Below are 25,217 nucleotides of genomic sequence, written 5' to 3' on the forward strand. Positions count from 1 at the left end.
AGAGAGAGGTGAGTAGTCGCGAGTCCCCCCAGTGACATGACTTTAAAACGTCCAGGGAATACAGAAGCGTTATCCAAACACAGTCTGCCTCACTGTACAAATATGTGGTGGTGGCCCCAACATGTGATCCCACCAGGATAGCTTCCAAATAATAGATGGCTGTGTTACAGATATCTCTCCTTGTGATTGTGGCTCATGATCATACAGATATCTACTGTGACTGTGTTTATTTTGAATTGTAACTTCAATTTCCACTTAAGATATTGGACACAGAACCAGGATGCCACTGTTAAATTCAAAGGCCCAATAACAAGCTGAGACAGGCCGTCACCCTGATCCATGTTATTTACACTAAATAAACAAAACACTACAGGTAGCTTCCTGAACTTTTTTGTCTCAATTCTGTATTGTTAATTCAGTGAAGTACAGTGTCATCTTCTAACGTCGACCCCAAAGGAATATATCTTCCCTTGTCCTGTCACTACAGGAACATGATCTGTCTGGAATAATGATCCACTGTAAGCTCGTTTTTAATTTCACCGATTTACGGTGCTTTATGTCCCAAAACTGCAATTAACTTCAATGTAGACTAACAAAGTTTAGTTGAGAAGAACGTGCACCCTCAAAAAGCAGAATATACATACAAACAACATAACAGAGGTTTGTGGGGTTCAGATTGGAGTGGATACATTGCTGGGTTCTTTAAGAAAAAAACCTGCTGTCTTCATGGTTTGGAGTGTATACTACTCAATAAACTTTACACTTTGTGTATGTCGTAAAAAAGCAATTGAACATATTTCACAAATGCAAAACATTGCCTTTGGAATGAACATAGTTTAATCTTGCTTTTCATGTTTTATTCAGGTTTAGTCTGAAGTCAATAACCTTCCACAGAGCGTGATAGCTACTTACCAATTTCAGTTCCAATTTTTTTTCTTTCATCCGTGGCCACATACTGCATCGGATTCAGAATACTTTGAATTACAGTATACAACCACAATATGATAAATAACATGTAGAGAGAAATGCAAAATCCTCCAGTGGGTTTGCCTCAGAAACAGAGGCTGCAAGGTGTATGAACAGAGCAGAACCTTGTGGCTTTGACAAAAGCTGCAGTCAGTGTACAGAGTGAGGGTCTATTAGGTAGACCACCAGCCAAGACTGATAATGAGATCGGTGTGGAGGGCTGAGGAGCTTGACAAGGCACGAGTCTTGTCACAGATATACTATCAGCTTTTATGTCAGATCATTAATAATCAGCTTGCAGTGCAGAAATCCTATGCAGAAATATATATTTTTTAGGTAATACAGTAACAATGTCACTATGGCATTGATTTGATTTGTTGTGTTTTTTTTACAACTTGAACATGTCCCGCTGAGTACATCTTGGTCAACATCCTTTAATAAGTAAATTGAAGGTGTTTTTATTAAGTTGTCTAAGTTGTGTTTTTATGTTAAAATAATATAAATGAGACCAGTAACTATTAGATGATTTATCCATCAGCCAATCAAATGGAAATTAATCAGCAACTATATTTATTATTAGTTGTTTCAATCCATTTTCAGGAAAAAGTGATGGACATTTTCTGGTTCCAGCCTCTTGAATGTAAGGATTTGTTTTTCTTTTTCATTCAGTAAACTGAATATAAATGAGTTTTGGATAAAACAAGCTATTTGAATGTGTCGTCTTGGCATCATGGTTGTCGGTTATATTTATAATTATTTTTCAGAATTTTCTGACTTTTAATGCAAAAAACAAATTTGGGTAAATTTAAAGAATAAATAGCAGATTAATTGATATAAAAAAACTGTTGGTGGCAGCCCTGATTCAAATCATACTGCTGATGTATTACTAAAAGGTTTCAAATATCAATATCCGTTTCTACCCTAAAAATCCGGTATTAGTCAGGCTTTACTTAACTCTAAAATAATATAATCACCTTAACATGATCACAGAAAACATCCGGCGTGTAGGCCTTTTAACCAGACTGGACAGAGCTGAAGTAATAATAGTATTGGTCGTAATAACAGCAGGAACTCTGCTGCTTTAATCACACAGAGTGATGAACTTCCTTTTGCTTTTTTAGAGAAGTCTTGGCCAAGAATTACAAAGCAGAAGATGAGTGGAGGGTAGGACATCTGCAGGGAATTATCCATCTGCGAGTGATCTAATTTCAATTCCTAACCATCAGTGCACATGTAAAAAAAGTCAGTTAGACTGTGGCCATCGTTATTTGTGATTCTTTTTTTTGTAGCAGAAGGTAGAGGAGATAGTTGTTCTTAAAGCAGAAGGCATTTCAGCTAATAGCCATGTGTGAATGTAAGCATGAAAAACAACACAATCTGTTTCCAAGTTTTTCAAGAGACTGGAAAAATACCAGTCACCGCAACTGACAAACTGTTTCTCTACACAGTAGCACGCGTGCACACACACACACACACACACACACACACACACACACACACACACACACACACACACACACACACACACACACACACACACACACACACACATACATTTTACATCTAAACAGGCACATCCACAGAAATTACAGGAATCTGTGTTACATCGGTCTGGCAGGGCACTTGTTTTTATTATTAAATGGCACAGTGGCACATTTCAAACCCTCCACTATAAGCAGCGGCTCCCTTCCATCCTCACCACTGAGGTTTGGATGATGGTCACGACTTTGTGTGCCCAAACCCAGTCCCACGAGTTCTGCAATTGCTTTGATGCATTTTTCAAAAGGGCTGTGACATGAATGCCAAAAACACATAGCTTCCAATTCCTCCAGACAGCACACACTATCCTCACCAGTTCTTCTTTGTCACATTTTCTTTGACGTACCAGAATTTTTGTAACAATAAAATAAGTTCTGTAGTGAGCCCCATACTGTACCTACACACTGCCAGCTGACAGAATTGTGGCAGCGCTGAAGTTCTGTTTTGGTTCACTTTTTAATGAAACTCTCTTCTCTCCCCCTCTCCTCTTTCTCTCTTTGACTTTTTTCTTTATAATGCTTTGTAAGTTAGGCTTGATTCTCGGTAGGTTTGTGTTTATCCAGACCTCAGCAAAAATACAACTGGAATACCTGGAAATTGTGTCCTCACAATATCCAACTTTTATTCTCATTAGTGTGTTTTTCTGTTGTGATTTTAGAGATGCAGATTCTTACTTGCATCACGTTGTGGACATGGACGATTCTGCATCGATTCAGTGACGCGTCTGGCTCTCATTTACTGTCACACCACTTTCTAAGCTGGGCCACAGATAATGGTATTGAAAAAAATGCAGCTTGTAATGTTATAGTCTGTTGTGGTTTGATTTTCTAAATAATAGGGAGTTCATATTAACTATGACTGCTTGTATTAATTAATAAAAAAGTAGTCATGTGCAGTAATATAGAAAATTGCTGATGCAATTCATTGAAATGCATTAAGAATTGTTGTGGATTCTATGTGATTTACTGTCATTTTACATTCATCTCCCATCTTTGCTTTGATGCTGGAGGGATTTATTTTTAGCTTCACTAATCAATATCATAGCAAAAATGAATCAAATGACTATGTGTTATGTGAAAAGGGTCACTTGTAGTGACAAACCCATAGAGAATTATTGCCCAAGAGCAGAGCTTTTCTTCTTTCAGCTAATTATTCTGGTTTTCTGGCCCACAAACTCTGCTCTCACAGCTACTTTCAACAAAAAACATGAATTAACTCACTGTACGCTACCTGCACAAAATTGGCCTGGTTCCAGACCAGTTAATTAATTGCAGCCCACATATCAGATTTTTTATTTCAAGTAGGTCTGGTGTGTGCTCAGTGACAGCTGTTTCCCTTGAAAAACAACTAATTTCTTACTTAGAATAAACATAAAGGGAGTTGCAGACCAATGTGAGCTTTAGTGCAAATCCATTGACATGAACTCTTCCCCAGCATCATGCTTTACCCACCAAACATGTTTATCTATTCTGACTTTGGTGAGGTCAGATATTCAGCATTTCAAAGATCTTGACACAGGTCTTAATGGCAGGATAACCTAAATCATTTGTTGTGAAACATGTTTTTAATCTTAAAAGAAAAACAACAGAGCCAATCAAAGCCTTGTGGACGTGATTAGAAGTGAAGATGTCACCCTCCTAATCCTAAAACAAGATATTGCAACAAGAGTGGGGGAGATATATATTCAACTTTTTATTAATGTTGAATATAATTAATAACCCTTTGATTGATGCAGATTGATGCAAAAATTAAATGTGTTAGCCTAGCACCAAACGGATAAGACAGGAAAAGTTGGCGACTAGCGGGCGAACATGAAACGACGTGGGGGACTGTCTCAGCTAAAAAGGACAGTGAATATTGGACTTGGAAATTGGTAATTGGAAATATGATTTCTAATGTTGCTATGTGAGTTCTGGTTGTGTAATGCAACTGTTTGTGTAATAACTTTTCCCTGAAAACTTTGCAAAGGGATAATATGTAAATGATGTGAGTTCAGCTTCTTCCATAGTGTCTATATATAATATTATACTTAACTTGCAATAAAGTATGATTATGAAGTGTGAAGCAAGGTCACACTTTCTAAGGTAGGAGATTCACACCTTTTTAGTTTGCTTGCAAATTCAGCACCAGCATTTGTTTAACGCCTGCTTCAGGTGTATTGAATCAGGGAAAGAACATGTGTAAAAGGTGGAGGGGGTGGAGAAAGAACACAATGAACTAATCGGATTGCTTTCCTTTCTCCCTTCACAGCATATTAATGTTAAAACATTTGCTCACTTGATAACTATGATATAAGGTTCCAACAAATAACGCAGTTTCTTTATTGTGAATGTGAGCCCATAAATGACTTATCCCTCCACGGCTGCAGCATGAAGTATGTTAAAAATGTCTGGTATTATCAGTCGGGGGAAAATCTCCTCAAGCATCGTGGATTGACGTGAGTGTCATAAATTCTGCCAAATAGCCTAATATCATAATATTAGAGGCAACGTCATATCTGAATATGAGAGGAATAATAGGTTTTCCTCCTTCTGTCTGCGGGTCTTGATGAAAACCTCATTTTATTGCCACAATCATAATGGAATTATCTCCAGGTGTGATGAGGGCATTTAATGAAATCATTACAAAGGATTACTTGCTCTTTTTCATGGGCTTATTAAAAGGGCCTTTGTGATGTGAGGCTGAGTAAGAAAGGCTGTTTTTTTCTTTTCCTTTCTCTTCCTTCGTTCTCCACTCTGAGTGATTGCGTGTTTGTCAGTCTGGCAGTCGCACCATTTGTGGCTGGCATAAAAGCCTGCAGGGAGCCACCAGATCTGATTGGGAATCTTAGGGTAAAAAGAAACAGAAAAAAATACATTGGCTGCTGCAGTTTTGTATTGATGTGTTTGAACATGGGGCTCTCATTTTCATGCCCTCAAAGCACACATAAAAATGGTTTTTCAATAAACGCTACACTTTGATGCATAGTTTATCTGTTCGGGCTATAATAATGGAGTTTCTCTTTCTTTCTTTCTTTCTTTCTTTCTTTTTCTTTCTTTCTTTCTTTCTTTCTTTCTCTCCTCCTTTTCCTTTTCTATCTGTCCCACTTCCTGTTCTTCTCCATTTCTCTAATCCCCCCTCTTCTTTTCTTTACCCTGCGTTGTATCCGACTACCTCTTCCAACCACCTTTATTAACCGTCATGTGACTTCACCTCTTCCGAGTATTGAATTGTGTTTAACCTATCCCTGTAAATCTTATTCCTACATTGCCAGGGGGGAGACATACACTGTAGGTATTAAGCTTAATGAGCAGCACAGGCAAATCACAGTAGTATTGCCATCCATAATTCTCTTTGATTGAGTCCTGTATTGTAAAATCAATGTCTCCTTGGCCCCTGTTCACTTGTAGTTCATATTTCTCTGTACGACAAAGCAACTTTGTTTCTTCCCTCATCAACCGGCTGAGGCCTGAGGATCTCCCATACATCAATGTTTGACGGCAAATATACTGAATACATTATTCCTCTTTATTGTTGTTATTGGCATTGCTGTTATATCCGTTTTTTTCCAAAAGGAAAAGTGGCATACAGCAGTATTTTTTTAATGGTTATCTCATCTCACTAAAACTAAACCTGCTCATGTATGTCCAGCAGTGGGAATTAACCAACTACAACTACAGTACTCAAGGTACTTGTACTTTTACTTTACTTAAGTTTTTAAATGTCATGGTACTTTATACTTTTATTCACCACATTTCAGAGGTAAACATGATCATTTATATTCTTTAACATTTATCTGACAGCGATAGATACAAGCTACTTTTCAGATTATGCTTTTATCTTCCACAGGTGATTGACTGGCTATAACTGTAAATTGCTATTTACACATGAAACATCAGTATAGAATAAAAAAATGCATATGTAATGCTTACCTTCTTTAGCATTTAAAAAGTACAAAAACATTAAATAAATTGTTTATAATGCATTATAATGTAGTTGTAAGCAGATATAAGTGATTATTAATGTATTTGTCATCTATAACTCCTCCTGTGGATACCAATGCAGTAAGTGGCATCTCAGATAATGAATGAGAATATAGTAACCACAGTCTTAATAATATTAAATATGTTTTTGTAGAAGTTATAGCTAACAAATACTGTACGTTAATAATCAACACGTACAACTACAAAATGGTGTGTTTTATATATGTATTGAATGCTTGTCTTCTGGTTACAAATGTTTTCTTCTATATTTTTGTACAAATACTACTGTGCTTTTATTAAAGTAAACCTTTGAATAAAGGCAGGACTTTAAATTTTACCTGGAAAAACCCCCCAAAAGAATATTTATTTTACCACTAGTAAAGTCAACAGGCCTTTTGCAGTGATACAGGAAAAACTAAAATATGTCAAAATACTCACCGGCCCATTTTTAACAATCCCAGCAAAAAAAAAAACAAGTTTAAATTATAGCTCATATAACCATAAAACATGCTGTATTTAAAAATGTAAAGTAATCAAGTAGGCAGCTGAGTCTTGCTCACTTCGGCTGACACCGATGGTGAAAGATGGTTATGTTCACAGCTGTTGTCAAGCTGTGATGAATAGCTCCGCCTAACTCAGGAATAATGCTTAAAACAGAAAATGAATCTAAGCGGTGAATAAATGTATTAAAAATGTGTGTTGTGCCTGGTCAGCACTGATTCCAGTTAACTCAAAGAAGGAGGGAAAAGCGAGGAGAACAAAAAAAAAGAAAAAGCAGAGCGGGGCGAGTGCTATAGTGGCACAAAATCAAGCACTCAGCAGCTCCACAATACCCCATTAGTCTTCATTTTCAGCAGGCCATGCAACAGGGCCCTTACGTCTTGAGGAACAAACTAAAATTTATTGGGCTGGCCAGTTCGGGCTAATTGAAAGAAATTGTCTGTCTGTTTGCTTTCCATTAGGTTTGTGCAGGGTGGTGGGTCGGGGCGGGGTGATGATCTGGGGCCTGAGCTTGTTGCCCTTCGCTCAACACTACAGCCTGGTTTCCTGTTAATGGTTTGATCCATGAGCGCCCTCCTCTGAGCAGACAGACTGAGCTGTGGGAATCATTTAAGGGGGAATCGTTTAAAGAGGATTTATGAGATGCATTCATTATGAAGAGGGCACAGACAAACAGTCTTCAATCGATTACGGCAGTTCATTTGTGGTTTGCGGGGTGCTTCATTGCACTCGCTGTAGTTTTGGTTCACTCCTCACCCAGAGTGCAAACATACTGATTATGACTGATCATCTCAGCCTGTGATTTTTTAAATATTTTTTTGGGTGCCACACGAGAAACTCCAAATGAATGTTGTAGCTGGTTTCACAGCAAGTCATTAGGTTATCGCTATATTGCTTTTAATTGTTATAGTGTCCAAGAAATTGGAGGCAAATGACCCTTTGCTAAGTCGCATCCTCGACGCAGACTGGCCAATCATTACGTAGTTGATGATTGATGAAGATGATTTGATTATATTATAGTAAAATAATGGAGAAAGAAGATATTGGGGTGTTAATATTTCCGTACTTTTGGCGTTTCTCTTTTATAATAACATTTTATTCACCAACTTCATTGCTGAGATCTTCAGACGTAGTGATGCAGTATTGCAGTGGGGTGCTCTTCTATTAGATCTCGGAGAGCTACTCTCTTACTCTAACCTTACATACGGGCTGTAGGTGTGTTACTGACAGATTTATATTGCAGCACACATGTAGGAATGAAACAAAAATGGACACCTTTGTTTTGTCATCCAGAATAAATAGATTATTTTGTTTAAAACCCGTCTCATGTTATCTGCCCTTTTGGAAGTGTAAAGAAGTATCAGTACGTAAAAATAAATATCTAGTTTGGTTACTATGCACTAAAACATCCCTAAATAACCAACTGTGAATTAGGTTTGTACTGTTATTGACTAAGAAAGTTTGTGGTTTGTTTTTGCATTCATACTCTCTAGAGGTGATTTAAAATGAAATTAAAACATAAACATATATTAAAACTCTACCTGGACGACAATAATCCATAGGTAAACAAATCAAATATATGATAACTGGCATCTAACCAATTCTGCACCTTTCTGGATGGAAGTGTAACATATGAAAACGCTAAATGTTTGTTTTTCAATTTGCTTTCAGTCTGGTATCTCATGCTGAATATATTTTATGTTCATTGTGAGCGAATAATCACTATAAAATCTTTTGAGGAAACAAATCCCTTCAGCCAAATCAATATTGTTACGCCCAGTACGTCAGTGTACCTTAAACGTCATTGTGAATCCACTGAAGACACATTGGAGGCCACAGATTGAATTAACATTAATTTAACTGAGAAAAGACGGAGGTGTAGAACTACTCTGCATCTAGTGTTCAGAAGTATTGTATTAAAAAAGCACAAACTAATTGATCCGGCTGCCTGTTAGACATGTGACAGGCATTCAGCTCAGTTAAAGAACCAGACAGTCAAAAACATAATCCACAACTGCCAAAAACATTTTGACATTCTCTGCCTTTTGCTTCCTCTCCCTCCTCTTCTCTGTCACAGGCTGGATAAACTCTCTGCCTCTCCGTCTCCAACCTCGCCTCAGCCTTTCGCTCGTTTATAATTGCTCACATTTAACAACTGAGCTTCTGAATCCTGAGGAGCAATGAGACTGAGGAGGAGGAGGCGGCAACCCTATAAAAAAGGAATAAAAGCACGCATCTCTGGTAGAAATTGACTGGCACCCGTGTTTTAAAATAATAAGATGCAGCTGTTGATAGTAGCGACTGTCTCCAGGTTTACTTCCCCGTGGCCCCTGTGGCAGCAGAGGAGCCGTGATGAAGGCAGACAGCTGACAGGTGCTCCAGGATGATGCTGCCATCAGGTGCATCTGCTAAACTTAACTCGGAGACAGGAGAGGAGGGATATGGGGAGGGAGGCAAAGAGAGCGGAAGAAAAAGATGCTCGAGCGAGACAGTGAGTAGGGGAAAAGTTAGAGGAGTGGCCAAAAAATAGGAGGAAAAGAGGGTTAAAGCAACAAGTAAAGAGGTAGATGCAGGATAAAGAGAATACGTGTGTGTTTGTGTATGATTAGGTGCACCTTGAAACTTTATGCCATACCTTCCTGAAGAGAAATTCACAGAATGTCTTTGAACCTGCGAGGTTGACGGAATAGGTGAAGGGCCAACAAGTTTACTGAGCGGGTCAGGAGATTGGGAGATGTGTTCAGGTAATCATGGGAGAGATAACGAGCAGGAGCAGAAAATAATGGAGAGGAAATAGTAAGAAATAACAAGAATGAGGAAATGTTATAATTCTAAGGTGCAAGAGGGAAAAGGCAGCTTGTCATGGAGCGAGTGTGTGGGTTTAAAGTGTGTGTGTGTGTGTGTGTGTGTGGTATGTGTGTGTGTGTGTGTGTGTGTGTGGGTTTAAAGTGTGTGTGTGAGAGAGAGAAATAGGGATTGTGTTGTTGCCATATGTTCATATATCACTGCATGCATCAGCACTTTGCAACTGCTATATTCACACACGCCTCCCAACTCTTGTGTCAGAAATGCAGCCTGTGTCTGAAATACACAGCCGTAATGGATTCACTCTGTGTGGCGCCCTGACAGCGGTGACGCTGACAGTGTTTCTGACTTTAATAAAAGGTGCACCGGGGCTCAGTGTCGGGAGCCGAGGCAGGGATTTGAACCCCCTTGAACCCTACTGGTGCTTTGGGGGGGCGGGGGAGAGGAGGGGCCCTTCATGTAACTCAAGGACAACCAGATGAAGTGTTCACTTGTATCACCACTCAGTACTGGGCTGAGCAAAAGGTGACGGGGAGAGTAACCAAGGAGCTGATCCTCCCTCTCTTCTTTTTCCCATGGTGTCAAGCTTTCTCTCCCTCTGCACACACACACACACACACACACACACACACACACACACACACACACACACACATACTCTAATACGCAAATGCACAGCAGTGTGGAAGGAGAGGAGCCTGACGGAGCCCAGTGCATCGCAGGTAGCCCGACAGAGTGGCTGGGAGCGCTGTCACCAATTTGTTCCTAGCCATGGGGGACATGCAGGGGATGGAGAGGCGATGGCAGCTCCCTGTCCTCATCATGGCTAATGAGGCCCAGGCTTCTCCTTCTACCTCGGTGTGAATGTGTGTGTGTATGTGTGTGTGTGTGTGTGTGTGTGTGAGTGTGTGTGTGTGTGTGTGTGTGTGTGTGTGTGTGCGTGTGTGAGAGTGTGTAAGGTAGGTCTGTATCACTTTTGTGTCACAGTGCTGCCAAAAGTCCTATTTCTGAAAAACCTGGGGTTGATATCTGGCACAGACCACCATGCACTCTCTTACTTCTGCTTATGCAAGTCTCCTTGCTGAATTATTTACCAGCCCAAGAAACACACAACCACACTCACACAGGGCGAGAGAGAGAGAGAGAGAGAGAGAGAGGAGATCAGGTCTTGTTCATAGCTGCTACCATTCAATACAGATCTTCAGGGACGCGGCACCAGCTGAGGTGTGCCTGCTGACCCTTCAAACCATCAAGGAAAGAGAGAGGGAGGACAGGAAGGCAGAGAGCGGAGAGAGGAACGGCATCATGCCTGCTGTGATAAAATACAGCCAGAAATAATGAATTCTTATGAGGACTAAAAGTGGTCAGTGTAGGACATCACCCCTTAGGAAACATATGGTATACCAGCATGGCAGTGTTTTATTTAAACCTTTAATAATTTAGTTTTCCCAGACTCGTGTTTCAAGTTGAAGTATCATCCAGTTCTCTGTGACAAGAAATTCTGTAAATGATTTCATGTTTTGAGTAATCTCCCAATATTTGTACAGCGACTTTATCGCCGCTGCGTAGACAACGATCTGTCACACTGAACAACACCAGAGAAGTTTGGGAAGCATTTAGCATCATGTTTTGTAGGGCGCATGAGGAGTGATGCTCCTTCTGGTGATATAACGCTAATATCCATCTTGAAGACATTAAGAGTACAAAGACATTCAATCTTATGAGAGATGAGAACTGTATGTTGCAGTTTTGTCAGAGTAATGGAGGGAACAACGGCACTGTGTTTGTAGTTCAGGAGCTCCCCAGTGTGGCAGAAAAGGAGAAATGCAACCAAAAGGTGGCCTCTTGGTGTGACGGTGGAATCATTTTGTGATGGTGATATTTCATAACAAAAACACTCCATATTAAAAGGAGGAGTCCCTTTTTAATAGTTAAATACAGTCCATCAGAAAATAACCCTCACAAACCAACATTCTTCATCCAAAGCTCGCAAAGAACTTCAATCAGCTTCACTCAGAGATTATTTTTACTGCTTGGGCAGTGGCATTTGCTAAATTAAAGGGCAAACGGGAGAGAGGCACAGCAAAGAGATAGAAGAAGAAGAAGAAATAAGATGCTAGGAGAGGCGCTAAGAGGAAAAATAGCAAAACAACAAGGGAAGCAAAACAACGGCAGGAAATAAAAACAGCGTAGGCGAGTCTGCAGGACAGAAAGAGCAGCGAGGTAGGAGACAGAGAGAACCTGAATTATTCTGCTGATTCATGTAACACCAGAACACGGCCAAGTCAGCTAACGGGGAACAGTGGAGGAGAGATCAGCTTTTTTCCACATTGAACCTTCACAGCATTCAGGGACAAACCCGCCCACTGAAATAGGTTAAAACCCCTGATCATACCTCTGATTGTAAATAAATATTTGTGCTTTTTCAGCCTGTGTTTCTGGTTTTTGGAATGCACACATATTAAAAACATGACTCCAAATACACTTTTACAAAGAGCCATTACACTTCATTCTTTTTTAATCCTACAGTAACACAATTGAAGACATTGATTCTACTGGAACTAATTAAGAAAATGTTTCACCTGAATTCACAATGACTGATGAGAGGTGAGTCATCTCTAGATGAAGGCAAATGAGAGCATATGGTTTTAATTATGGCTATTAACAGTCAGGATGTTTGTTGCTTGAGGAGGCAGCAGAGGAGTAGAGGAGTAGAGGAGTAGAGGAGGGTCCTCAGGGTGCAGGTGTGGGGGGTTTAAAGTGACCAGTCTTTCTGAAGTAGCGCACGATGAGAGGCACGGACACCAGAGTGATGCTGATGCGAAGAGGAGCGAAGAGCTTGTGGATGGCGTACGCCAAGACGAACGTGCTGGTTCCTGCTGCCATCTTAGAGCGAACGACGGCCTCGCTGAAGCCCACTTTGCACAGCACAGCCGCCATATCGATCCCACTGGGGAGACGGATGACACACAAAACCGGTTAGAAGTAAGAAGAATCCACATGTTAGACAATCGCTCACACCTCTTCTCCATTTGTCTTTATATTGAACTATTTCACACACAGATATTTCAGGCTATGCTGTCCTCAGTGTGTGTGTGTGTGTGTGTGTGTGTGTGTGTGTGTGTGTGTGTGTGTGTGTGTGTGTGTGTGTTATCCAGGTATCTGTTATTAAGTTAACCTCAGCCCCTCCCCTTAAAATATTACCATTCCTCAGCAAATCATTCAAAATTATCAAGATTTTCAACATGAGGCAGGATGGAAAAACTTTTTAGTTTAACATGAAAAATTCAATAACCTCAGTATTTTTTTTAAAAAACTAAATGAATAAGACACAATTAGGTTAATATAAACAAACCTAACATAAATTAATTTAAATGAAAAAAATAAAGAAACCATTTTTAAAAAATACAACATTGAGAATATAAACAATAATAATGATAATAATAATCATCATAAGACTACATTTGGACTTTCAGCAACAATCAGCCATGTAAAAAACATTCATGAAAGTCATCAACAATAAGGTGCCTCTGTGTGGACAATTATCTGGATTACTACAGTACATAAACCCAAACCATCTCAAAGAAAAAAACATTTGAACTTCCGAGCCCCAAAAAACAAGTCCTAAAAGCCTCACGCTGCAATAACAACTTCTCTTCTTTATCGCCAAGCTTTTGCTCCTGTCTGGTTGCACACTCAAGGATTTCAAAGGATTTGATATAAAGTAGAAAGGTGGAGTCCCATCCTCCCTTTTGCTTCTGCCTAAGTAGTTAGGAGTGCAAGTCTCCTTTATGTCCACCAGAGGGAGCTGTGCTCACATAATAATGTTGCATAATGTATTTTGTGGCCTTTTGAACCATTTAAACTGATTACATTAGCATAAGAAAAACTACAAAATCAAAGAGGGTTTAACAAGCTTCATGTATCACTGCCTTTGTGAGACAGCTTTGTAGAGTCGTGGCATTTTTGTCTAAGCTATTTGAGGAAATAAATATGTAAATAGTGCCAACACAAGGCAAAGAGCTGCTTCAATCAATAGAGAATCTCAATCTCACTCTCTCTCTCGCACACACTGACAGCTCTGTTGCATTCAGCAAACTTTAAAATGCTAAATGTAAGGATCCATCTGCATCCTGGCAACTGTTAACCCAATTGTTTACTGCATTAGCAGACCACATGCCTGGGCTATGTGGCCTCACAGTGTTAATGCTCAATGGTTGTCACAGTCGGTAGTAGTTCATGGTTCATTATTAGCTACAGGAGTCAGGAATGTCTGATATGTCAGAGGAGCTCTGCTGTCAAGTCTCTCCTGGCATGGAGCCACACAAACTGACAAAGTCCTGACAGATACTCTCACTAAAGTAAGGTTGTTCTGTGCTGCTTTGGCTTTTCACTGTCTGCCACCACCAACAGAAAATGACAAGGAATAAGATAGTTAAAAAGAAGAGTCAAAGATTTTACAATACTGCATGTCGTTGTAAATAAGCTAAAAGAAACGTTAACAAGATGAGAAAATTAACTAATGTTTTATTCAGCTTGATTTGAGAGTCCGACTCAGCCAGGAGTAGTTTTTCAACATCAGCAGGGCCGGCATGTTATGGCGGACTGAGTGGACCTTCTCTAGAGCATGCATATAAAAGGTCCCATTATTTGCACCAGACATTTTGCATTCCTCGGTTTAAAACGCCATTTCCTGTTTACATCTTTTGTAGGAAATACTGTACTCGGATTCTCTCACGCTGCTAGATAATGTTATAATAAATGATGTATAATAGAAATGTTTGATGCTTTCCAGAGCTATTTTATGTTATGTTGTGTCTTTTTCTAGTTTCCTTTCCCTTCAGCTAGCTTTAATGGCTTTTACTTCAGTCAGTGATTTCCTATACTCCCTAAAATACTTGGGAGAATTTCACAATGTGTTGCCTTCAGCTGCAGGCTGTATTAAAAAGGACTTATGGTTTGTCAGCAATAAATTAATCTCCCTTTCTCCTCCTCCTGCTGCTGAGAATCAGTATATCTAGAATTATGATCCGTCTCTTTGATTCTTTGGGGAATAATTTAAGATGTGATGTGTTTTGTCTTTCTTTGAAATCGTAGACACACTTGACAAATTGTGACTTTATAGCAAAGGATTTCTCTTAAGCCAGTTAACGATAGTAAGAAAAATATGTTCTGTTACAAAACAAGAAAAAAGTAGCAGATAAGGTCATGGTATATGCAACCCGTTTTTTAACAACATAACAGTGTTTTAGGATGGAGTTAATTGACTTTGAACTTTGAACTTATTTTGAGAAAACGGGACTATAGACTAAATAAAAATATTAAATCCTGCTGCTAACAGGACGCACTATATGAGGCCACTTGTCTCCCACATGTAGAACAAACTATAATGTGTTGTCACCTTGATATAAGGAGGTAGAACATTCCCAGGGACATGAGGGAGATCCCGATGTGAAAGGAAACTCCCACCGCTCCATATTCCTTGAAGACTTTCTTTAGCTGCTGGGTCTTGTTTGGTTTTCCTTCCTCTGGCTCCGGCTCCCCTGGGGCCTTCCCTGTAGATGAGGATGTAGAAGAGGTCTCCTTTAAATTCTGCTCTTCCTGAAAAAAATAGAAGAAAGAAAAAGAGCAGAATCAGAGGGAGTGATCAGGACTAAATGAAATAGGAGGAACAGAGCGTGTCTGTAAGGAGACAGAGTACATCTAGACAAAAGGAAGTGGATTAAAATTGTTAGCATAGTTTCCGCTAGACATACAAAACTTTTCCTGTTCGTATTCCAAGAACTCCATCAAACTACAGAACTGACAAGCTCCACGGTGGAGGCTTCACTGGTTCAACTGGTTTATGACCATTTTTTGGATGGGGCAGAAAAACTCAAAACAACCAAACTACCAACCAATTATAGTTGTCATGAATTACAAAATGTTTGTTATGTGTTTGTATGAGTGTTGACAGAAACCTGACAGCAATTTTCTGCTCTTGTCTTGACAGAAGACTAAATTAATTAAAATAAATAGGATTTACAGGTGAAATAAATATGAATAAATGCCGAATGTCTTCGGCTTCAAAAGTAAGGGGTGCAGCTGTTGGCCTTTGCATGGCTACAACAAACATCCTTTTAAAAATGTTGGTTCAAATACAGAAATGCATGCATCATCAAAATATAGAAGAAAAAAAACTTTGCTTCATCTAGGTCAAAGTTGAGGTCATATTGTACAAGCAAGTCAAACAAAACCCAGACTTTTACAGGCTGAGTCAGCTGATTAAACACAGACTGCTGCTGTGTGGTTTAGGTAATTCACATGATCACTGACCCTTTCACACACTCACGCGTCCAAGTCAGTCACTCTCTATCACAAACACACACACACACAAAGAGCCTCTCAAACACACACACACACACACACACACACACACACACACACACACACACACACACACACACACACACACACACACACACACACACACACACACACACACACACACACACACACACACACACACACACACACACACACACACACACACACACACAGTTTGTGACCTCCAGACACACCACTCTACATGATGAACAAGTCCCAGACACAATCCAGCCGTCTGACATATAGCAGAGAGCAGGCGGGTCATTCCAGTGTGCGCCGATAGTAAAACAGATAAGTGAACTACTACACACTCAACAACAATAAGACAACAGACTGTAACGGAGCATTGGTGGCTAGACGTGTGGAGGGGAGGCGACTCAGGGAGCAGCTAGGGATGCAGGACATTTAATAAAAAGAGAAAGCTGCCAGTATGCTAATTATGCTTAATGCAGCAGAGCCTGTAAAGGAGGTATGCAACACTACAATTGGAGGGAAAATATTATAAAAAGGGAAAATTGAATTTGAGTACTGAAATTACTCTGTACTGAATTGACTAAACAAAGTTAAAATTGCTGTTATATGTGCTACTGATTTGTTAGGAACTAGTTTAAGTCTGTGTCCTGACATTGCAGTTTAACACAGTATTTACCAAACACAATCTTAATTCTACGAGGCTCTACCCGTATTGGCTGCGTATTGATATAAAACCTCTTCAAACCATGTCTGAAGCACCTGGTGCACCACAAACCAAAAAAATAATATATTTTATTTGAATGATAGGGCTTCTTTTAGGAATTTAGGAATTATTAGGTTTAGGGACGCCTCAGAACTACAGGACCTTAGTAAAGACTGGATCATGAAAAGCACAGTACAGATGAAGTTTAAAAAAAGAACTAAATTATACTTAATCACATAGAGATGCAGCATTCTTGAACATTTCAACCCACAGAGAGCCCTGTGTTAAAATAAAAGTATGACTTCATCAGGAAATATTTCACCAAAGTATAAGTAAACAAGACCAAGAGTCCACATTCAGTACTTCACAGTTTGTACCGACTGCTATGGACACATCTGTTGTTTCTCAAGGTCACCTGTTTGCCTCATCATGCTGCTGTGGAAACGCAATTACAACAAAATATCTTTTATGGGGGCCCTTGCAGTTTAATTAGAGGTTTCGGTTATGATTAAGGATACTGGGGGGGGAATAATTTCAGCTATATCCCCTACAATTTTTATCTTTTAGATGATGAGGGCTGTTAAACTGAAATTGATACTATAAAAGGGCAGCTGACAGAAGGACATCGTTTCCATCGGCTCCGTCTGAAACCATGTTATTCAAATATTTTCTGCCAAGAGGAAACACAATCCTCTCCTGAGCAAACAGGAAGTAGCTCGGGCCTGTATGGAATTAATCTATTATTAGACAAAATATTGACATGTGCCTACCAAAGCTGAGACAATTTAGTAAGTACAACGAAGACGGCAGTGACCTCTTTAACAGGGAATGTATTATTATAGCAGACGATATGAAGTCAAGGTCAACTTGAACAGCATTGAGGACAAAATGTAGGCTGAGGGGAAAATGTTTGTATGAACATTCACACATACAGAAAGGATAAGGAGGGTGATACTATGCATCAAAATAGTAACTTGATGTCTTACAAAAATTAAAAAATGATACCAATTGGATACATAACAAGAATGCAACTCACATATAAAACAAAGAGCTTTATACGTGTTATTCTCTCTAAAGAGACTAAATAGTAGAATTGCTGTACTGAAATGTGCAAAGTCACTTTTATACAAGAAACAGCATATTTTTTGAACAAACTTCTGTTGATCTGAAGTTTGATATCTTTATTTGTAACTTGTAGCTGCGCCCATTCACCGCCGTGTGCGACACTTGGCCTAACATACAGAAACTTTAACTTACATCCTTCTACCCTTTATTTGCTGCACTGACATTCTGCTTGCTTCAGACAGTCTCCCTTTGTAGGCCTGAGTCAGACAATAAATCATTAGGGCAGAAACAATGAAGACACAGAAGAGCACAGGAGAAAAACAAGCTGATCTTTTCTCTTCAAGGCAATCCGTCTTGCTAAATTTTGTCCCAAGCCCCCCCCGGATGAAGCCATAGTCTGAGTGACGTATTCACCGGCCTTCCTTCCAACAATGGACAATAGAGAGACCAGAGTGGGCGAGGGAGCAGGCCTTTGCCTTTCAGAGGCAAGTCAGGCCGAGCTAAAAGTAAAGGCAGGCAGCAGCATGGGAGGGTCATGTGAGCGAGCGGCCAAAGGGAGTTGTGCCAGGGAGGGTGTATAGGAGGGGAACAGTGGGACTGCTGTGTGTCTGATAACAGCTTTTCAGAGCAATGAAAACACATGCAAACACAGAGAGACACACTCACATGCACACACATACACAGACAGAGCAGGAGAGAGATGATAAAGGGGTGAATCCCTGAAGAAGACGCTAAAAAGCAACTGCTAAGTGTTTGGCATTGATAAGACGAGAAAGTCAAACTGAACTAAACAAGTCACCAACGGCAGCAGGCGGCAAGCTACAACAGAACTGTCTAATGTATGGTCTTATTAAGGGGAAATTGACAATTTTACACATCAAAGTCTGTGTACAGGTCTTAAAAGAAATCTTAAGAGGGGCTGCACTAAGTACCTCAATTGCCTCAAGTGATGTCACTGGAGTCCGTGTTGTCTGGGTCTGAAGTTTATAAGTTTGAAAATTAAAAAAGTAGGAAGGTGTGAAGTTTGAAAAAAAGTGAGCTTATCTGAACTCTGTAGCCTGCTCCTCCTCTCTGCATGAGGTTAGTTGCTCACGGCTACATTAGCAGCTACTTGTATAACACACCTGGATCCCAGCCCAAACTGTCAGCAGTTGAGTTGCATTGTGGGTAATATAGACGCCAGGTTTTTACAGGGAAGAAGAATGTGTGGATCTCGGGTACATACATTTTGACCACTATTTTAAACTTTACATCCTGAGTCCGATTATGTTGTAGAGTGCAATGCTAAATTAGTAAAGTGCTCTTTAAAGGACCCAGACTCTACACAAGAAAGAGAATCCACCGGAATCCGGTTTTGCCCAACGTATGTTGTAATATGTTGACTTTAGCTGCTGGCTAGCAAAGAGTGAGGATTTTATCAATATTTACATGAGGACTGCATATCAAACAGAAGGAGAGATATTTTTCATGCCCAGATGATGAATTCAAATGAATTGGTAATTCCCTCATCAGGTCAAAATAGTATCTTTTTCCAACACTTTGCTTTTTTGATCACATCTCTCGAAAGCTAATTCCCCATCAGCCTCAACTGTACGCCTTTGCATAAAGCAAATGTCACCATGCTCACGGTGATGGTGAACGTGGCACACAGTCGACCTGCTGAACATGTGACAGCATGTGAGCATTGTCACAGTGTGCATGTGAGCTGGCTGGTGTTAGCGTAGTTAAGGACAGAGCATGGGTGTAGCCTCTTCGTCTTGTGTTATTATCTAACATAATAATCATGTAAGCCTGAAACTCATAGCCTGCATAACCCTGAAGAGAATACATTACATTACATTACAGTCATTTAGCAGACGCTTTTATCCAAAGCGACTTACAGGAAGTGTATTCAACATAGGTATTCAAGAGAACTACTAGTCACCAGAAGTCATAAGTGCATCTCCTTTCTTAAACAAGCATCTAAAAGCATAAACCAGAGCAAAAGTATAGTGCAGAAGCAAATTACTACGAAAACAATAATTGCAACAGACTAATACGAATACAATAAGTGCTACAAACTAATACGAATAGGATAAGTGCAGTAAACGAATACGAATACAATAAGTGCAGCGAACTGATACGAATGCAATAAGTGCTACGAGGAAGGCTCAGGGTAGTACTTCTTGAAGAGGTGAGTTTTCAGCCTGAATACAGCATAGTAGTGTCTAAGAACTGCTCATTGTGTGTCAAGATCAGCCAGATTATTATCTACTCTTTCACATCACTTATGTTCTTCACCCACCCACCCACCCACTAAAAGAGCACTTGCTACATTTACATTGTATTCAAATGAAATGGGTTTGGACACTCATTCTCACTAGGAGTCCCTGTAAAAGGAGCCATTCCAGTTTGAAGAGTCAGGTGTCTGAGAACAGTGACTCAGCATGTGGGCCTCTCAACTCTGTAAGTGACACCTCTGCTACTTCCCATTCAAGTTGTGAAAGATGGATCAATTATGCATGGACTACTGTGAATCCTCTGCAAAATGCACTCACAGCCCACACGGCTCTGCGTCTCATGCAGTGTTTTACAAGGATGGCAGTCAGTGAGGAGGCCCAGGCAGGCAGCTTTTTTTTTTTTTGCATAATTCATATTTTTGGAGTTCAATCCGGGCCCCACTGGGACACAGATGTGTGTGGGGGGGGGGTATAACACAGATTGGACACAGACACTGGGACATGCGCGCTCGTGTTGACTTGCCACTGGGGGTTACACACACACACACACACACACACACACACACACACACACACACACACACACACACACACACACTTGAGAGTGAACAGTTTACATAAATTACCCCTCTTTTGTTGATGTTGTTGTTGTTGTTGTTGTTGTGGTGAGCCGTCTGCTCCTCGCTCTTCTTCGTGGATAAGCTTCTGGTCTGCATGGTCCCAGTGGCGCAGAGTAAACTGGAAACCCCCAGTCACCTGTAAACAAACCATAACCCGCCGGATCTCCTCTTCTTCTTCTTCTTCTCCTCCTCCTCCTCCTCCTCCTCCTCTGTTTGCACACACCAGCGGCTGCGTAATAACATCTATGTAACCGCCTTCACTTTGCACGCGTTTGGAGAGATTGACAGGTTTGGTAACCAGCCGGTCCGGTGGTGGTGGTAGTAGTCGTAGTCGTTGTTGTTGTTGTTGTTTCTCCGGTTGCACAAGAGTTGCATCGACGGACACGCAGAAACACCGGTGCCAGTGAAACGTGGACCCGTTGCGTAATGTCCCGGCGCCGTCACGCAGCCTGCTCGCTCTGACTCGCACTAGAAACGAGCCCGTGGACCTGACCGCCTGATCCAGAGCCGCTGCAGACAGCCTCCCGGTGCGGCACAGCAACATGGTGGACGACCGCCCGACGCCAGCCAATGAAGGAAAAAAAAAACAAAAACCCCCAGAATAAAGCGAGTTCCTTAATTGAAACTAATTATGTATGTAAGTTCACAGTAGCTCTCTCTCTCTCTCCCTCTCTCTCTCCCTCCGGTCCTCTTGTTGACCGATTATCGCAGACAGCCAATGAGAGCTGACGCGCAATCGCAGATAGTGAAGCTTTACGCGGAGGGAGGGAGGGAGGAGGAGGAGGGGAGGCATTTAAAGGTGTAACCGTGTTAACTCTTACATTACATTACATTACATTACATTACAGTCATTTAGCAGACGCTTTTATCCAAAGCGACTTACAGGAAGTGTATTCAACATAGGTATTCAAGAGAACTACTAGTCACCAGAAGTCATAAGTGCATCTCCTTTCTTAAACAAGCATCTTAAAGCATAAACCAGAGCAAAAGTATAGTGCAGAGGCAAATTACTACGAAAACAATAATTGCAACAGACTAATCCGAATATAGTAAGTGCTACAAACTACTACGAATAGGATAAGTGCAGTAAACAAATACAGATTCAATAAGTGCAGCGAACTGATACAAATACAGTAAGTGCAACAACTAATACGAGTGCAATAAGTGCTACGACAATTGAGTTATGTCATGAAACGCCGCTGGAGCTGAGCGTAATGCATGTTTCAAGGACTCTTTTTTAAAAATGTAATAGTCTCTGCAGGCTCTCTGGTTAAAATGCGTAAAGTTCAGTACAGATATGATCTATTGGTTATATTCCCTAAAGCTGTCTTTGTTATGGTTATACAACATGCCAGATCTTGAATATTCCTTCACTTGTCCTCTCTGTCAGAGCAGATGAGGAGATGAAGTGATCCAAACGACACAATCAAAGCAATACCTTTTTATATTCATTATCTTATTCTATTTTGGGGTTTTTTTTTAACAATAATGATCAGTTGAGGAGAGAGGAGGTCAAGTCACGAAAAGATATCAAGAATTTAACAAAGAAACAATTACGAATGACAAAACAAGATGTAAATAGTCCAAAAAAAAAAAAAGGAACTGTACATGTATGAGCATGCTGAAGGAAAACAAAGACATCAGCAAAATGAAAAACACAATTGCACCAAATTCTTATGATACAGAACAATACAGAATATCCTACTTTTTATTGTTGGCCCTTATCTGTGTTTTTTCTGTTACTCTATGTTATGGGGAGATAAAACCGGTCAACCAGAAGAATGAAAAGATATTAACGGCATTTTAAACTGTTGGCATGATGTTTTATAGCCGTACACATCTCATATGAAAAGTAGAATGTAATGTAAGCCCCCCTCAGTTTGTTGTTATGTAAACATTTTTTTCCCTTAACTTTTTATGTATTTTCCTCTTCTGCTTGAGAAAGTATTGAGGTACTTTGCGAGAAGTAGTACTACCACACTATAAAAAACTTAATCACAAGAAAATGTCCCATATTCATAATTTCTCTTAAGTAGAAGTACATAAATAGTTCAACATTTCCCTGAAAAGTAAGTAGAATCATTAATTATACTACACAATAGCCCCTGTCAAAGTATTATATTATTTGTTTATAACTAAAGCATTATTGCAGCTTCTAAATGATCAACTGGATGTGTTGGAACTTATTTAAATAACTGTATATATGCTGTTGGGTTGTTTAAACTTTAAAATATAAAATGAATTCTAAGATGATCATCTGTTTTGTATGTAAACTCTTAATCTTCAAAGTAACTAGTAACAAGCTGTCAAATAAATGCACTGGAATAAAAAAGTTTAATATTTGCCTCTGAAGTGGAGAAGAAGTGTCAGGAAACTACTCAAGTAAATTGTGTAAGTACAGTACTTGAGTAAATGTACATAGTTACTTTCCCTTTATGTTACTCGTGTAAATGTGCATGCCTTTGCAAAACCATACAGAAGTGTTAACCTAAAAAGGAAGTGGTGACAAAGTCTGTCTCTTACTTAAATATTTCAGTTTTTCATGTCTGAGAATGCTGAATCATGTCTGTGGGAATTCTTTTCATGCATAATGTACATCTTTTTCTTAAACAGACATTGCAGTTAGAAACGCATCAACACAGAGACAGTCGAAGGCACAGAAAAAGCAGTGAGAGTGAGTAGGAGGTGAGATAAAGAGGGTAGGATGTTTGGCAGGAAGCCACGAAAAAAAAAGCCCACAGTCAGAACAGCAACGGAGCCTCTGACCTTTCAGCAAAGCAACAAGATCAACATGTGGGCTGACTTAAAATAGCTATAGTTTAAACGCCCCTCTTTATATCTGTGGTTTGGTAAAATATCCTTTTATTTGTTAACGAATTAAACATCAATTTTCCAATAGGGGACATCATGTTTAAGATGACATTTACATATCTGAGTATAAGTACTTTTATTGTGACCTTCAACTGCCTCATACAGCCAGAATGAAGAGGAAGAAGTTCAACCAAGTTCCTTAATCTGTGATAACAGGTCAAGGCAGTACGGTCATAGAGAATGAAATGTAAAAGGTGACTGTAATATTCCCAAGAAATATTCAATATCTGGGTCAGAATTCAAATCTTTACTCCCAAATGAAGGTCATGTTGGTGTAAAGGTTCAGACGATGCTCACAGAAAGTTAGTTAACCATATTTTGTTGGAGTGGCTCTTGGATGGCTTCAAAAATTGCCAAAATTAGGCTGAAAAGAGCGATTTTTGCAGTTATAAAGTATAATCATTGTTTTAACAGCAATTCAGTCAATAAATATGTTGATTGTAGTAGTTTCACAGATAGAAATATACATTGAAATGTAGTTGGGTTCCTAACGGTGAGGCCTTGCCATGGCAGTCATACAAAGTTACTCTCTCACCCATCCTTCCTCTAATTCAAAATGATCCTTCCAGAGTATTGCTTGTGATTGTGTGTTGTGAATATCTGGGACACCCTGACTTTTTTTAAACATTTTTTATCACATACTATACTTTGGCATTTTCTATTGGATACTGTTCAATGACATAGTATAGTAAGCAATAATAAGGTATGACATTTTTAAACTCTGCTTTTTTTATATATACTATACTATGACATTTTTATGACACTATATGACATACTATACAACACTATTTTTTACATTTTCTATGGCATAGTATACTATGACTTTTTTTTTTACATTTTCTGTGACATACTAGGCCAATCATTACATATTTGTTAATGGATACTATACTAGGACTTTTTTGTGACATTTTTCATGACATTATAAGATAAGATAAGATAATCCTTTATTATATCATAACAAGTCATAATATATAATGCCATAAAGAATTAATTATATAGAAAATTACATATTTGACATTTATTATGACATACTAAATGAAGTTTTTTAGGACATACTATATCAGTACATTTTAATGGCATACTATACTATGAAATTTTACATTAATATGACATAATATGTCATATTAATGCATGCTACAGGTAAGTATTACATACTTTGGCTCTAAGGCTTATGATAAATTTAATTTTCTTAAGTTTTCATGATATTCTACATTATGACATATTTGATATTTTTTTGACATACTATATTAGTACATTTATATGGCATACCAAATTTTATGGCATGCTGACATTGTCTATGACATTTTTACGGCTTACTTTTCTATTTATTTTATGACATACTAAGTTGTTCAATTTATGGTAAACCATACTTTGACTTAAACGCATGCTATAAAATGACTTTTTATGACATTTTTTCATGACATAATGTTATTTTTTGGACATTTACTGTTGATGAAGGAAGTGTTGAAGCTCTGGTGACACTCACAAAACCGGCTATTCTGGTTTCTTGAGACAAGCCTTATTGTTTGTGGACTATAAAATGTTGTCCTTTAGTTAAAATCAAGTTGTCTAGAGGCTTGTAAACAGGAGGCTGTTGGTGTGTGTCATGACTCCAACTGTAGCTTCT

General features: G+C 39.3%; 1 protein-coding gene across 1 annotated transcript; it reads right to left on the reverse strand.

The window, feature by feature from the left end:
- Positions 1–11,203: 11,203 nt before the first annotated feature.
- fam210b (family with sequence similarity 210 member B) lies at positions 11,204–20,966 on the reverse strand. The gene is made up of 3 exons (XM_054616783.1): positions 20,726–20,966; positions 15,175–15,374; positions 11,204–12,723 (listed from the first exon to the last, which is right to left on the reverse strand). Exons 1-3 carry the CDS (start codon positions 20,813–20,815, stop codon positions 12,507–12,509), a joined length of 507 nt encoding a protein of 168 aa, XP_054472758.1. The 5' UTR covers positions 20,816–20,966; the 3' UTR covers positions 11,204–12,506.
- Positions 20,967–25,217: the final 4,251 nt, after the last annotated feature.

The sequence above is a fragment of the Anoplopoma fimbria genome, chromosome 17, assembly GCF_027596085.1.
Source record: "Anoplopoma fimbria isolate UVic2021 breed Golden Eagle Sablefish chromosome 17, Afim_UVic_2022, whole genome shotgun sequence".
Classification (NCBI taxonomy): domain Eukaryota; kingdom Metazoa; phylum Chordata; class Actinopteri; order Perciformes; family Anoplopomatidae; genus Anoplopoma; species Anoplopoma fimbria.

Bases quoted from the DNA above. Each gene is read 5' to 3' on its own strand.
- fam210b (XM_054616783.1), bottom strand. From the start codon at position 20,815: ATGCAGACCAGAAGCTTATCCACGAAGAAGAGCGAGGAGCAGACGGCT. The intron at 15,375-20,725 runs GTAATTTATGTA...TATTTTTTTCAG, and splicing joins ACAACATCAACAAAAGAGGG to GAAGAGCAGAATTTAAAGGA. The intron at 12,724-15,174 runs GTGACAACACAT...CCGTCTCCCCAG, and splicing joins TTCTACCTCCTTATATCAAG to TGGGATCGATATGGCGGCTG.